Source organism: Xenopus laevis, chromosome 9_10S, assembly GCF_017654675.1.
Source record: "Xenopus laevis strain J_2021 chromosome 9_10S, Xenopus_laevis_v10.1, whole genome shotgun sequence".
Taxonomy (NCBI): Eukaryota; Metazoa; Chordata; class Amphibia; order Anura; family Pipidae; genus Xenopus; species Xenopus laevis.
The window spans coordinates 96,155,682-96,169,433 of NC_054388.1; the positions used below are offsets into that span (position 1 = coordinate 96,155,682).

The window sequence follows — 13,752 nt, forward strand, 5'->3', positions numbered from 1 at the left end:
CGCGAATTAGGAAACACACAAGGGATTTTTCTTAGAAGTTGCTTGCCCATAAAAACTGATCATGTTGTTTGGAAGGTGGGCATTTGAAATGTACCAACTTAATTGGCATAAACAGGGTATATACAATTTCATCATTAACCATTGTCTATTTACTGTATATGGCGCCTGCAAACTGCATAGCACTTTACGTTAATTCATACTCACAAGAGTTTACAATCTCGTTATGTGTAATATCTATCTGTAATATCTGTAAATGCTTCCTGCATAAAACAGCTGCTGTTTTCATCTATCGGGACTCTGAGTCTTTATTATTTGCTTTTAATTGTAATATGTGTAAGTTTCTCTAGGACTTAAGTCATCTTATCTTATGTTTATGAACAAGTGATTCATGGTCTCTGTATCTATTACATAGTTTGATGACAAATGAATCTGGCTGTTGAAAGCAGGTGAAGCTTTACGTAACTAGAGGCTCCTTCTGCTGCCCCCTCCCTATCGAGGCACGTCACACACAGCTTAAGAAACAAGAGAGCCCTGTCCTCCAAAAAGCAGAGTTCCCTGCTGCAGCCCTGCCTACCCCACCTTGCCTTTGTCATTCAGCCACATGGCATTCGTTCATAATAACTGTATCCATACTACAAATCCCTGCTTTACAGATTCAAATACCCAATCCTTTTGAATAGTAAGCATGCATATGCATGTGTCATGTGTAAAAAGCATGACACTGTCAAGGTAAGTAACAAATCATTAATAATAATAATAATAATAATGGGCTCCAAATCCTGACCTATTAGTCATAATCATTATTCAAATTAACCTCCTGCCACTGATGATGGCAAATAATATAGGAGTCCAGCATAACAGTGTGTAGCAAGAATTTATCGAACCAATTACAAATAACAGAACATAAGTAGATCAGAAGGGCCTGCCCCGAAGAGCTTACAGTATAAGTTGGCCTTACCTAATGTTTACCGAAGATCCTCTCCTACTCTGGCAGGCCATTCCAACCCTGGAAGATAGGGAAAGCGACGTAAAAAATGGTACATTTGCCTCTTAACATTTCTATTACAAAGGGGAATTTTAAAAAATGTGTAAAAATTGGTATATATTGTTGCGGAACAAAGTTTTTCATATTCTCCTTTATGCTTTTGCTTTCTATAATGACTGTAACAATCAGATTAGTCAATTTCATATATAACCTTTAAGAAAAACAATAAAACTTTTCAGTTAAAAAAATGTATGTAAATATATAATAGACCTACTTTGGGCAATCATAGCCCTTATTTGGCATATAATTTGAGGCCATGTTGCAGCCATCAGGGTACCTGAGGATTTACAAAGCATGTTTTGTTTTGCACGCGCGTGTTTGCACATGCGTGTCTTTTTGCGCATGTGTTTACCTTCGGGCTCTGCCGCCAGCCAGGTTGCCTATGACGCCTAGCTGCCTGTAGTAAATGTGTGGTACCTGTATGTAGCTTTCTACAACAAGAAGAAAGAGAGCTATGTCACCTTGTACAAATATTTACAGGATAAAGCTGCACTGTGGCTTCGGTGTCAGACTAATATCTGCCCATGTTCTGGTTCAGTTGCTATCTTTGGTGTTTGATTTCACATTAACGTCACTTTCCTTGCTGATTTATACAATGATCTTCAAGGCACCTCAAGAACGTATCAGTATTTCCTAATCAGAATGACCTCTTGCATGGGCTTTGCCTGTATCTTTTGCTATGAGTCATTACTTTTCAACTTTACTCCATTTTCAGACATTGCCCATCTTATTTTGTTTTCTTCTTTTCAGCCAGATTGGTGCTAAAATTCAAACCGGGAGAGCTGAACAAGAAGCTGAATAATTCAAAAAACACAAATAATAAAAAATGAAGGCCAAATGCAAATTGCACACTAAAAGGTAATTTTAAGGTGACCAACCCCTTGTAAGGGAAACTTAAAGGAAAACTATACCTCCCAAATAATGTTGGTCTCTATAAAAAGAAATTGCATAAAACAGCTTATATGTAAATGCAAAATGCAAATTGCACACTAAAAGGTAATTTTAAGGTGACCAACCCCTTGTAAGAGAAACTTAAAGGAAAACTATACCTCCCAAATAATGTTGGTCTCTATAAAAAGAAATTGCATAAAACAGCTTATATGTAAAACCCTGCTTCATGTTAATAAACCATTTTTATAATAATATACTTTTTAGTAGTATGTGGCATTGGTTAATCCTAAATAGATAAAAAAAAAAAAAACAAGGGCCGCCCCCTCAGATCCGTAAAATTCACTGTGCACACAATCACACCAAATAAACCACCTCTCGTTTTAAGACCTGGCGGCATCTGAGTAGCTGAGGGCTCCTCCCGAGGCCAAAGGCGGCTGCTACAGGCAAAAGCACTAGCCGAGACCAGGGTGCTTGGCATTGGGTCTAGATTCAGGGTGCCAACCGTTACACTATCTGTTGCTTAAGTATTCATTTTAAGGGTATAGTTTTCCTTTAAATCCTCTTGTCCTAGATATTCTTGAACTTATGGCTAGAATAGGGTTTTCGTAAATCTATAACTTTGTTCTAAGCGAACAAGCACCAGATCAAATATTGAACCTCAAAGGGGCACTTGAATAATAATTGTCTGAAAACCTTTGATTTAAAGGGAATGTATTACCAAATCTTCAAGTAGGGTTTGCATTTACTCCTATTGTTCAGTACATGTTTGCATATATCAGCCCCTTTTGATCCAATTAATCAATATATGTAGCACATGCTCGAAGGAAGGTTAATTTTAAAATGATGATGTGGCTGCAGAGAGCATATTTTGTGGACCTCTGTTTAACTTGAAAGCTTGTATTCCATAATTAGTATACTGCTCCTTTGAACTTCACAGTAAACCAACTTTACTGATAGATGCAGATAGTAAAGTGTGTGCAAGACAACATAGTACATAGTACAGGATTTAGGGGGCAAAAACGAAACCATGTTAACCTATGTTCAAAGAGAGATTCCACTGCTACAGACAGAGTTGAACTGGGTTGGCTGGACACCGAAAAGAACCAGTGGGACATGGCCCTCTTGGGTCCCACCAACCCAGACCCACTCCCTGCCGAATACCGTATGCGGCCCAACTCCCAAGAGGAAAGGTAAAACTTGTGGCTGGGAGCGGAGACAAGTTGGAGACTTGGAGTTGGGGTTGATTAGGCTGGAGCTTGCGTCTGGTGTAGGGGGGCTAGAGACCAGTGGACCCATGGGTTGGGGCCTTGAGGTGGCAGTCCTGATGAGCCCACACACCCAGTCCAACACTGGCTGCACACACATTCTTGCTCAGAAAAACACAACTTACCCCATAGATGAAAGACGATTAGTTAAAGGAAAACAATTTTTTAGTAGTATGTGCCATTGGGTAATCATAAATAGAAAATTGCCATTTTAAAAAATAAGGGGCCACCCCCTGGGATCGTAGGATTCACAGTGCACACAAACATACCAAACAAACTTTACTTGTTAGGTCACATGAGCCAATTAACAGACAGAGTTCTGTCTTTTGCTCCCATACTTCTTCCTGTTACAGTTTGGAGCAGATTTAATAAGGGTTGAATTAAGAGATTTTTTTTATGGTCAAAACTCTCTAATTCTATTGTATGTTATCCAAACTCGAATAGAATTTTAATTCAAATTTCAAGATTTATCATACTCTGGCCATTTAAGAACTCGAATTCGACTATTTGCCACCTAAAACCTGCTGAGTTCATGTATAAGTCAATGGTAGAGGTTCAGGGACAAATCTGGACATCTTAGTAGCCTTCCTGACATTCAAGTTTTTTTTCTGAGAAAAAGCTTGAATCGAGTTTAGCTGAGTTTTCGAGTCTGTACAATTTGTCCGAGTTATAGATATTCAATTTATTTATAAAAAAAAACCCCAGTTGAATTTTTAGTATATTCTAATTTAAAAGAGTTTAAAAAAAAATCACATGAATTCGAAATTTGACTTTTAATTAATGTGCCTCTTAGGGGGTTATTTACTAAACTCTGAATGCGAAAATCATGAAAAATGTGTGATTTTTTTTATAAAATCAGACTTTTAAAAAAATCACAAATTTTTCAGAATTTATTGAACCCCTAGGATGGAAAAGTCTGAATCTGAAAATCCGGCATCTCAGACATGTCGAGGTTGCAATACCCCGAAGTTTTCGGGTGAAAATTCCAGAAGAAAATCGTAAAAATTGTGAAAATCGGATGAAAAAATCCAATAAAGTCCTGAAATTCGGATTTTTTACCGCAAATCAAAATTAAATGTAATAATAAATAAGCGTAAAAAACCCGAGTGGGTTTGTTCGGAGTTTGTAGCAGAAAATATTGAGATAAATTCAGACTTTGATAACTAACCCCCTTAGAGTTGTAGAATTTCTGGTCAGGTGATCTCTGAGGCTATATTCCAGTTTAGTAAGATTCTTTAATATGACACTTAATTTGATATAAACTATCTGTTGCTTAAGTATTCATTTTGGGGGTAGTTTTCCTTTTTATTATTAATTATATGGGGCCAGATTAAATTTGATAAGGAAAAAAATATCTCCAAATTCATTTAAAAAATCCCCATAGACGTCTACTGAATTTTACAAGATAAACAGATTATTCAATACTTTTTTTTCTCACTGAAGTGAATTCATTTTAAATATCCAGGAATAAATCCACTATTAGGCATGACAATTGGCCACTGGAAGTCACTGTTTCCAAACAGAGTTCGGATGAGGATTCCAATTGGAGCAAGGACGGCTGCTTTCTCTCATGATAATAAATGCAAATGTGAAGATAAATAAAGGTTCCTGAGCTATATAAACTAGGCAAATATGTGTAATAAACATCTAAAACATAATAAACAAACTGTGAATGCAACTTATAAACAGGTTACAGTTTTCACTCCAGCAACTTCCTCGAGGTGAGGTGGGAGACAGGCAGGCAGTTTGGTTTCTGTCTTACCAAAGCCTAATATTAATTCTTAACAGTATTCATATTTTATTTCCTGTTATTGATTCAAAATGCTACAGGCGTTTGCCTATGTTCCTATTTAAACATTGAGCTGTCATAATGATAACCTAGCAGAAGCTTTACTGAGGCCTTTGGCACCCTGTGTCTTTGCCGACATTTCTCAGTGAGCGAAGAATGTTGGAATGTTCAGCCTGTCATTCAATGGAATAGGCCAATCATTACAGGAGTAGTTTTGTACAGTGATTTACCAAAAGTGTGTTTTCTGGTATTTGAAAACCAGACAATTAGGGGCATGGAAGAAAACTACCACAGGGCATGGAGATGGGTGGTGATCATATTTCACCAGCAGGGACAAGCTGGGGGATCAGAGGCAGTAAGGGTGGAAATGAGGGGGGGGGCAAAATTTACACCTGCTGATAAAAAATGACTTAACACAGGGGAATTGCTGTCTGGTACTTATGGACAGATTTACCTTCAAAAGGGATGATTCACCTTTAAAGGGGACCCATCACCCAAAAAAATATTCAAAATCCTATTTTATCACATTAGTCAAGCAAAATGAACTTTAAATACACTGTATAAATTATTTGAATCTTGTTTCCATCAGTCTGGGAATTCATAATTATAACAAGCAGGAAGTAGCCATTTTGTGGACACTGTTATTAAGGCAAGCCTTGTATCATCTCAGAGTCTTGTTTGTGCACCAGAATGGGCAGCGCCGATTCTTAATTAAGGGCACCCTGAGGCGGCTCCTGCAATGCCACCCCCCCTCGCCAACTTACCTGTCAGGAGGGGAGGCAGGAACACTAATGCGGAGAGTGCAATTGTGCTCTCTCGCATTAGTAAAGCCGAATTTCCGGTTTAAAAAAGAAAAAGAAATTCGGCTCTTAAAGGTACCAGGAGCAGCTTTTTACCCGCCCCTGGAAACCTCTCTGGCGTTGCCGCCTGAAGAAAGTCTCAGCTCGCCTCATTGGTGGCGCACCCCTGAGAATGGGGGACCTGATGTCCATCCCCATGCCCTGGCTACACAATTAAATGGTGAAGAGAACTGGGAGAATGTGGGGAGAGCAGTGACATTTAGGAAGTGCTTACAACAGCTATGAATACTTTAATAAAGAATAGAAATTGGATTTTTCATGTTTAATTTGGAAAGGACTTTTATTATACAGATTTTTGTGTCTGGGTGACAGGTCCACTTTAAGTTAACTTTTTATATGTTATAGAATGGCCAGTTTTTAAGCCACATTTAAATTAATCTTTATTATTTATTTTTCATAGTTTTTAAAACTTATTTGCCTTTTTCTTCTGACTCTTTTTCTTTGCTCCAGCTTTCAAATAGGGGGTCACTGGCCCCATATAAAAAAAAACAAATGCTCTGTGAGGCTACACATTGTTACTGTTTACTTTTTATTGGCCATCTTTCTATTCAGGCCCTCCCCTTTTTCATATTCCAGTATATTATTCAAATCAATGCATGGTTGCTAGGGTAATATGAACCCTAGCAATCAGATGCCTGAAATTGCAAACTGGAGAGCTCATTAAAACGCTGAATAACTCAAAAGATACCCAGAGAGCTCAAGACCCAGACTGGCAATCAGGGGCTCATTTATTAACACTGGGCACATTTTCCCATGGGCAGTAACCCATGGCAACCAATCAGATTGCTGCATTCATTGTTCTACTTGCAGCTGGTTTCAAAAAGCTAATCACTGATTGGTTGCTATAGGTAACTGCCCTTGGGCAAATTTGCCCAGTGTTGATAAATGAGCCCCTGTAAGGTGCCATAGACAGTCACTATTTAGTGGGCTGGTGGGGCCTGTTTGGGCCTCTGTGCACCTGAAAGGCCAGGGCCTATTTTGACTCTCAATCCAGACCTGGAGAAGTCAGTTTGTTTGGAACATTGAGGTGGGCAATATCGGACTGATCATATCGGACTGATCATACTAGGCCCTAGGTCCAAACGATCGTATAATAATGCAGGAGTACTGGCGTTCAGATTGTATGACCACATCAAAGAACAAATGCAGCTCGAGATCCGACAGGATTTTTAGACCTGCCCGATCGATATCTGCCCGACTTTCACCTGGATATCGATCGGGGAAGCCCGTCGGAGAGCCCCATACACGGCTCAATAAGCTGCCGACTCGTCAGCTTTTATTGGCCTGTGTATGGCCATCTAAAAAACACAATTCATAAAAAATGAATGAAAACCAGTTGTAAATTGTGTCAAAATACCATTCCTGACATCATAGTAAAAGTTAATTCACAGATGAACAACCCCATCGCAATATTGGGCCACGCCTTTGAAGACACGCCCTCTACACAATTTAACCCATTTTTAACCATGGCAGTACGCAATGCCAACTTCATTTTTAACACCCCAGTTTGCCTGTTTAAATGCAGTGCCAATTTCATGTTCAAGGTCCCAGAATACTTTGCTTTTTCTATAGGCAACGCCAAACACGTACATTAAAGGGGATGTTCACCCGCCACACACTTTTTTCAGTTCGGTTGTTTTCAGATTGTTCCCCAGCAGTAAAGACTTTCAATTACTTTCCATTATTATTATTATTTACTGTTTTTCCAAAATTCAAGTTTAAAGTTGAATGTTTGTGTCTGGTGTTTGTGTCTGACAGCTCAGTAATTCAGGTGCAGGTTCTGAACTGTTACAATTTTACAACATTTAGTTGATCCATTTCTCAGCAGCATCTCTGGAGTATTAGCAACTATTGTATCAATTCTAACAGCTGCCTGTAATGAAACCCAGAGATTCTGCTCAGCAGGGACAAAGATAAGAAATGTATCAACTAAATGTATCCATTTAGAACAGTTTACAGGGTCGGCGACCCCCTTTCCCAGAGCTGCTTTAGAAGGTGAAACATTACACTTTACACAATATTAGAAACACGGTGACACATAGAAAATAGAAAGTCATTGGAAAAAGTCTTTATTTCTGGTGATCTATCTGAAAACACCTAGGGGCAGATTTACTAAGGGTCGAAGTGAATTTTCGAAGTTAAAAACTTTGAATTTCAAACTATTTTTTGGATACTTCGACCATCGAATAGGCCTTAATTCGACTTTGTTTCGAAGTAAAAAGGTTCGACTTCGAAAATCGAAGTACTGTCTCTTTAAAAAAGTTCGACTTTGACACTTCACCATCTTAAACCTGCCAAATTGCTATGTTAGCCTAAGGGGACCTCCTAGAATCCATAGACAACATTTGGCTAAGTCTTTAGAAGTCGAAGGAAAATCGTTCGTTTGATCGATGAAATCGTTTGAATCGTTCGATTCAAAGGATTTCATAGTACGATCGAATGATTTTCATTCGACCGAAAACGGCCTGATTAGATAAGAAAACTTTGACATTCGAAGTCGAAGTAATCCAATTCGAAGGTCGAATATCGAAGTATTTTCCACTTCGAAATTGGACCCTTGATAAATCTGCCCCCTAGTTGTTTGAAGGTGAACCACCCCTTTAATGGCACGTCCACCCCCACAACACATAGGGGCATATTTATCAAGGGTCGAATTTCGAATTGAAAAAATCTTCGAAATTCTAATTGAAAAAGACCAACCGAAATTAAGTCGAAGTTTTTTTTTTTGGTCGAATAGATCCGTTTTCGATTGAATAGGTCCGTATTCTGCCGAATTACCGTTTTCCCCCGAAAAACGTTGATTTTACAAAGTCCACCAATTGACTCCAAATAAGTTCTAGGAGGTCCCCTATAGGCTAAAACAGCAATTTCGGAAGGTTTTAGATGGCGAATAGTCGGTCAAATTTTTAAAGAGACAGTACATGATAAATTTCGATATTCGAATTTTCAAATTCTTTCAAATTTGAATCAAAATTGGACTATTTTTTTTCGTTGGAAAATTCATCTTGACCTTTGATAAATGTGCCCCATAGTCAATAAGTTCAGTCAGCCCCATTGTCTCCTGCCTAGTGCAGACTTTTAGAGGAGTGTATGGCCTCTGACTATTCAAGGCCCCAGTGACAGGTGAGGCGTTTATATAATTCCCTTGGGGTTGCCGTAGGACTCTGTACCAGGTTAACGCGAGGCCCCGCCCCTTCTCTCTGTCGCTCCCAAGTCAAGCCCCGCCCTCCCAACGCAGGTGCGACCCTCCCCGGCTCTTGGTGCTGTTCCCTCCAGCCACACCTTCCTGTGTCAGGGCGGGCGCTGCAGGTTGCGCTGGGCTGTCAGTTGTGAGAGACCGGCAGGGAAGCGCGGTATCGAGCCTTTGGGTATTATCGGAGTTAAACACCTGGAGTGGTGCTGGGAGAGACGTAGCCATGTCCCGGGACGCAGACGCCGTGGCAAAGATCACAGAGAGCACGTACAGGGTAAGTGGGGCTGCTCTACCGGCCACCGTAGTGCGGACTTAAGAGACAGCAGGGAATAGGCAGGAAATAGTAAAGTAACACAGAAATGTACTTTGGAACTCCCTCCTCCCCCCAAGTTTGTGCAAATGGAACACTAGTGCTAGTCATAAACCATGTTGTTGCTACTGAACTAGGACTGTACCACCCTGTCTGCAGGGGCACATTACAGTGAGTTGAGTGGTTCAGTCTGGGCACCCCCTGTAGTCATTTCATCTGTCATCTTGTGGAGCCAGGGCAGCCCTCAGACTTACATTAGAGAATGGCCATAGAGAGCAAAAGAAAGACAGAGAGGGCTCATAGACAATGTATCCTACTCTCAAACATCCTGATTTCTAAACTTTATTGAACTGGAACTGAGTCTGTAACAATAATATCCGCGTAGGGTTCTGGTGTTTGACCCGGACAGTTCGGTTTTCTAAGGCCTGTTCGGGTCTCGATTTTCAGCCTTGGGAAACCCGAACATGAATCTGGCCAAATGAAAACCAATTACATACCAAGATCACTCACTTTGACATGGCTTAGTTATTATGAAGGGCAGTTCATTTCTTGTTATTAAAGAAACAGAAATAAGGAAATCAATCGAAAATAAGAACTCGTTTTTCCTGAGTGAGCATTGCTGTATTCCAGAGCTTTCTGGATAACTGATTTCTGTATAATAGATCCCATACCTGTAGTTAAAGGATTGGTCTGACTTCATCCGGCGAAATAGATAGAGGTAGGGTTTCAACTGGACATCTCAGTTTGTCAAAGGGCTGTCCGTTCAAAACTTTCTGTCCCGTTTAAAACATTGTGAAAACTGGACAGAAATCCATCCATTTGCATATAAGTGATGTAATAACCCTGACCCAGCATCACAGCTCCACGACATCATTGTGCCTGCCTCTGATGTCATCATGCCCACCCCAAGATCACTGCTCCTCCCCCAATGCTATCTGCCCCACCCCCATTGTTCGGGTTTAGCCACCGACAATGGTGGCAACCCCAGCGTGTTGTCAGTCTGTAGGTCTTTACCCCACCTGAATATTGGCTTGTCCTCAGATCTACTTATCGCATCCAGCAGTGCGTTTATGTAGTTCCACATGTCTGAAAATAGTGTTAAAGAGGTATTCACACAGGATTTGTTTAGTAAATGATACCAATTCACAGGGTCACATTTTGCGACAGATCTGAATGTGGTTAGTGCATTACTTTGTGGCTAACGCCTCCTAGAATTCTGTGCCAGTACAACTGATGTTTCCCTAAATATGTCTCCTTCACCATAGGGGTGTGTTGGAATGCTTTATGACATGACAATAGCTTTGTGTATATATCAATAAAAGGTACAGCTGCAGGGATGTATGGCTTTAACCATGAGTAACTGTATAGCCTGTGCCGTAGAACTTTATTGGTGAAATTACTCTCTAAGCAAAGTAATTACCATTGTTGGCAGCCATAATTAACTCTGGATTACAATGGTGGCGATAGCACTGCTTCAATAAGAGGGCCACACATGGGCTCTTAGGTGTCTTAAATAAATGGATCTTTGACCGATTGGAATAGTGGACAAAATAGAGTTCAATTGTTCAGGTAACATGGGGGGTTATTGGGAGAAGGTGTACTCTGATGGGTGCATTGTTAACTGCATTTTGCAGCTCTTGAGGTCAGTATCTGACAGATCCTCAATAAAATGTCTTTTTGCCCCCCCCAAGCGGCTCACTCAGTGAACAGTGACCAAGAAAGTCTGATATATTGCCAGATTAAGAGTAAAGCAAATTACACTGGGGTGTCAGATCTGCATACCTGAAGCTATGGCTAATGCATGACTTTCAGCACCCTTACCAAGACATTGTTGAGCTACAGCTCCCAGCATCCTATGAGGGAACCAATAATTCAGCCAAAAAACAGAGCTTTGTGTCCTCTGTAAGTCAGTGGTTTTGTTGGTTGTATTGGTTGTTTAGTGTTTCATTCATTTTCTATTTGTTGGTGTGCATGCAGAGCAGTGAATACGGAGAATCAGACAGAAGTGAACTGGCCCAGAACGTGCTGAATTGGGTCATCGGTTTATCAGGTTTTTGGTTTTGGTCCATCAGACTTGTTTAGATTTCACCCCACACCAACAAACAAACCAGAGTTTGTACAGAAGTTCTGACACAACTATAGCACGATCATTGAGCTTATCATACATGATTCAATAATGACTGTCAAGTATGGTTGCCGGTATTTCAGCAGCCTAGCCAGTACGTCTCTAGCTAGGGCTGAACCAGAATTACCTGTCCTTTCCTCCCCACAATGAACTGTTCCACCACCTGAACCAACCTTAAAGGCCCTCTCCCACACTGTAAGCTCTCCAGGCCAGTGCATTTTTCCTAAACTTTTTTCATGCTGAAACAGTATATGACCTGTGCACAATGGGGTTCATAATTCTAAAAGTAATTTATAAGGGAACTCCGGCTTCCAAACCAAAATTTGATAAAGAGGCCTAAATAACACAGAAACCCCTAATATACCAAATGGAGTTACCTGTTTCTTTAAAAAGCATGAATAAATGCAATTTTCTATGCTGAAATCCAGCTGTGTAAGAGTTCTGTATCATTGGAAATCCTGGCAGGGAAGGAGGGACTAAACACCGATGTAACAAATTCTCCACAGCTTACAGACAGCATGCAGGAACTACATAACCCACAATACATTGCACTGGGATGTTCCTTTCCTTATTGAAATCACATGTGCAGGGAATTGTGGGGTTTGGAGGATGCAGGCTGAGGACAGATGGCTGTTGATACAAAGTAACAGTAGTCAGCCAGCTCAGCAAAGTAGTCAGACAGATCAGCAGGAGAGCAGGGGGCTAGGCTTACGGAACTTTTAAAAATCTTGAAAAGTCAGCATATTTTTTAACTGATGTATATTGAATTTGTTTACTTTTCAAAAAGCTATGTTTGTGTGGAGTTCCCCTTTAAGATTAAAGCTGTTAAGTCCACACCCACCATGTAAGCACCCCCCCCCCCCCCTCATTGGGTGAGCATTTTTGGGCCAAAAAGCCATAGTTGTAGTTTATAAAGCGGCGGCAGTGGGTAACATGATACCGGAAAACTGACAGTCCACATATGTATCTGTAGAGTCTGCAGTCTAGCTAGGCAGACAATAGGTAGCATGCACACACTTATGTTTTTAAATGTATGTAAATAACAGTGACGTATTTACGGTGTGCTAGGGAAGCAGCAAAGCCATCCCTAAGTTTGTTTCGGACATGTCTTATGTCACTCAGTGCAGAGGCTAAAATTAGTGCTCAGAACAATACCACTCTTGTACCTCTATGAAGACGTTTCCCTAAAATTAGGCCTTACACTGGTTATGTTTGGCCACCTTTGATAAATGTCTGGCCAACCTACAGCCCTCCAGATTCTGAGCTGTAACTCCCATACGCTGAAGGCTTTTTTCTGGAACTTGTAGTACAGCTATGAGACCTGTTATTCAGAATGCTTGGGACCTGGGGCTTTTGGGATAATGGATCTTTCTGTAATTTGGATCTTCACACCTTGTAAACATTAAATAAATTCAATAGGCTGGTTTTGCATCCAGTAAGGATTAATTATATCCTATAGAACAAGATACCGGTTTATTATTACAGAGAAAAAGGACATTTTTAAAAATTTAGATTATTTGGATAAATTAGAGTCTATGGGGCAAATTCACTAACATTGGTAGTTTCGCCAGGCGCAACTTCGCCGCACTTCGCCTGGCGTAGTTTCACCAGCGCTCCGCAAATTCACTAAAATCCGAAGTTGCGCTCAGGGGTAGCGTAAGGTTGCGAAGTTGCGCTAGCGTTGATTCGCTATGTAAAGCGAAGTTGCGCTAGCGAAGGCTAATTTGCATACGGCGCCAAATTCAAATTTCAATGGAGGAATACGTATCAGCACTACAAATGCCTAGAAAACCTTCAAATCAGCAAATAAAAATTTTATTTTGCCCTACACATGTGCCCACTGTCTAGGTAAGTTGCCATGAGTCAGGAAATGTAGGGGGGAAGGAGGGGAGCCCCAAAAAAATTTTCGAGCTTTTTCAGCCTATCACCCATAATGTAGAAAACACGCCAGCGTTTTTTGGGACTTAGAAAATTTTTTGACTTTTTTTGAAACAATCCCTATCTACTCTATTGCGCTTCGCCAGGTCTGAGGTGGCGAAGGAAGTCTAGCGTAAAAGGTAGCGTTCAGTACACTGCGCGAGTTAGTGAATTTGCGTAGTTACGTCGCTAGCGAAAGTTCGCCAGGCGTAAGGGTGCGAAGTAACACTAGCGAAACTACACCAGCGTTCGTTAGTGAATTTGCGCAGTAACGAAAATGACAAACGCTAGCGAAGTAACGCTAGCGTTCGGCACTTAGTGAATTTGCCCCTATGGGAGAAGGCCTTTGCATAAATT

The 13,752-nt window shown here is 40.6% G+C and overlaps 1 protein-coding gene across 1 annotated transcript in view; it reads left to right on the forward strand.

Annotated features, from left to right (window-relative positions):
* Nucleotides 1-9,152: 9,152 nt before the first annotated feature.
* Nucleotides 9,153-13,752, forward strand: part of baiap2l1.S (BAI1 associated protein 2 like 1 S homeolog) — a 77,041-nt gene continuing 72,441 nt past the window's right edge. The window contains 1 exon segment of the mRNA NM_001090083.1: nt 9,153-9,317. Within this exon segment, the coding sequence (NP_001083552.1) occupies nt 9,267-9,317 (51 nt within the window). The 5' untranslated portion in view covers nt 9,153-9,266.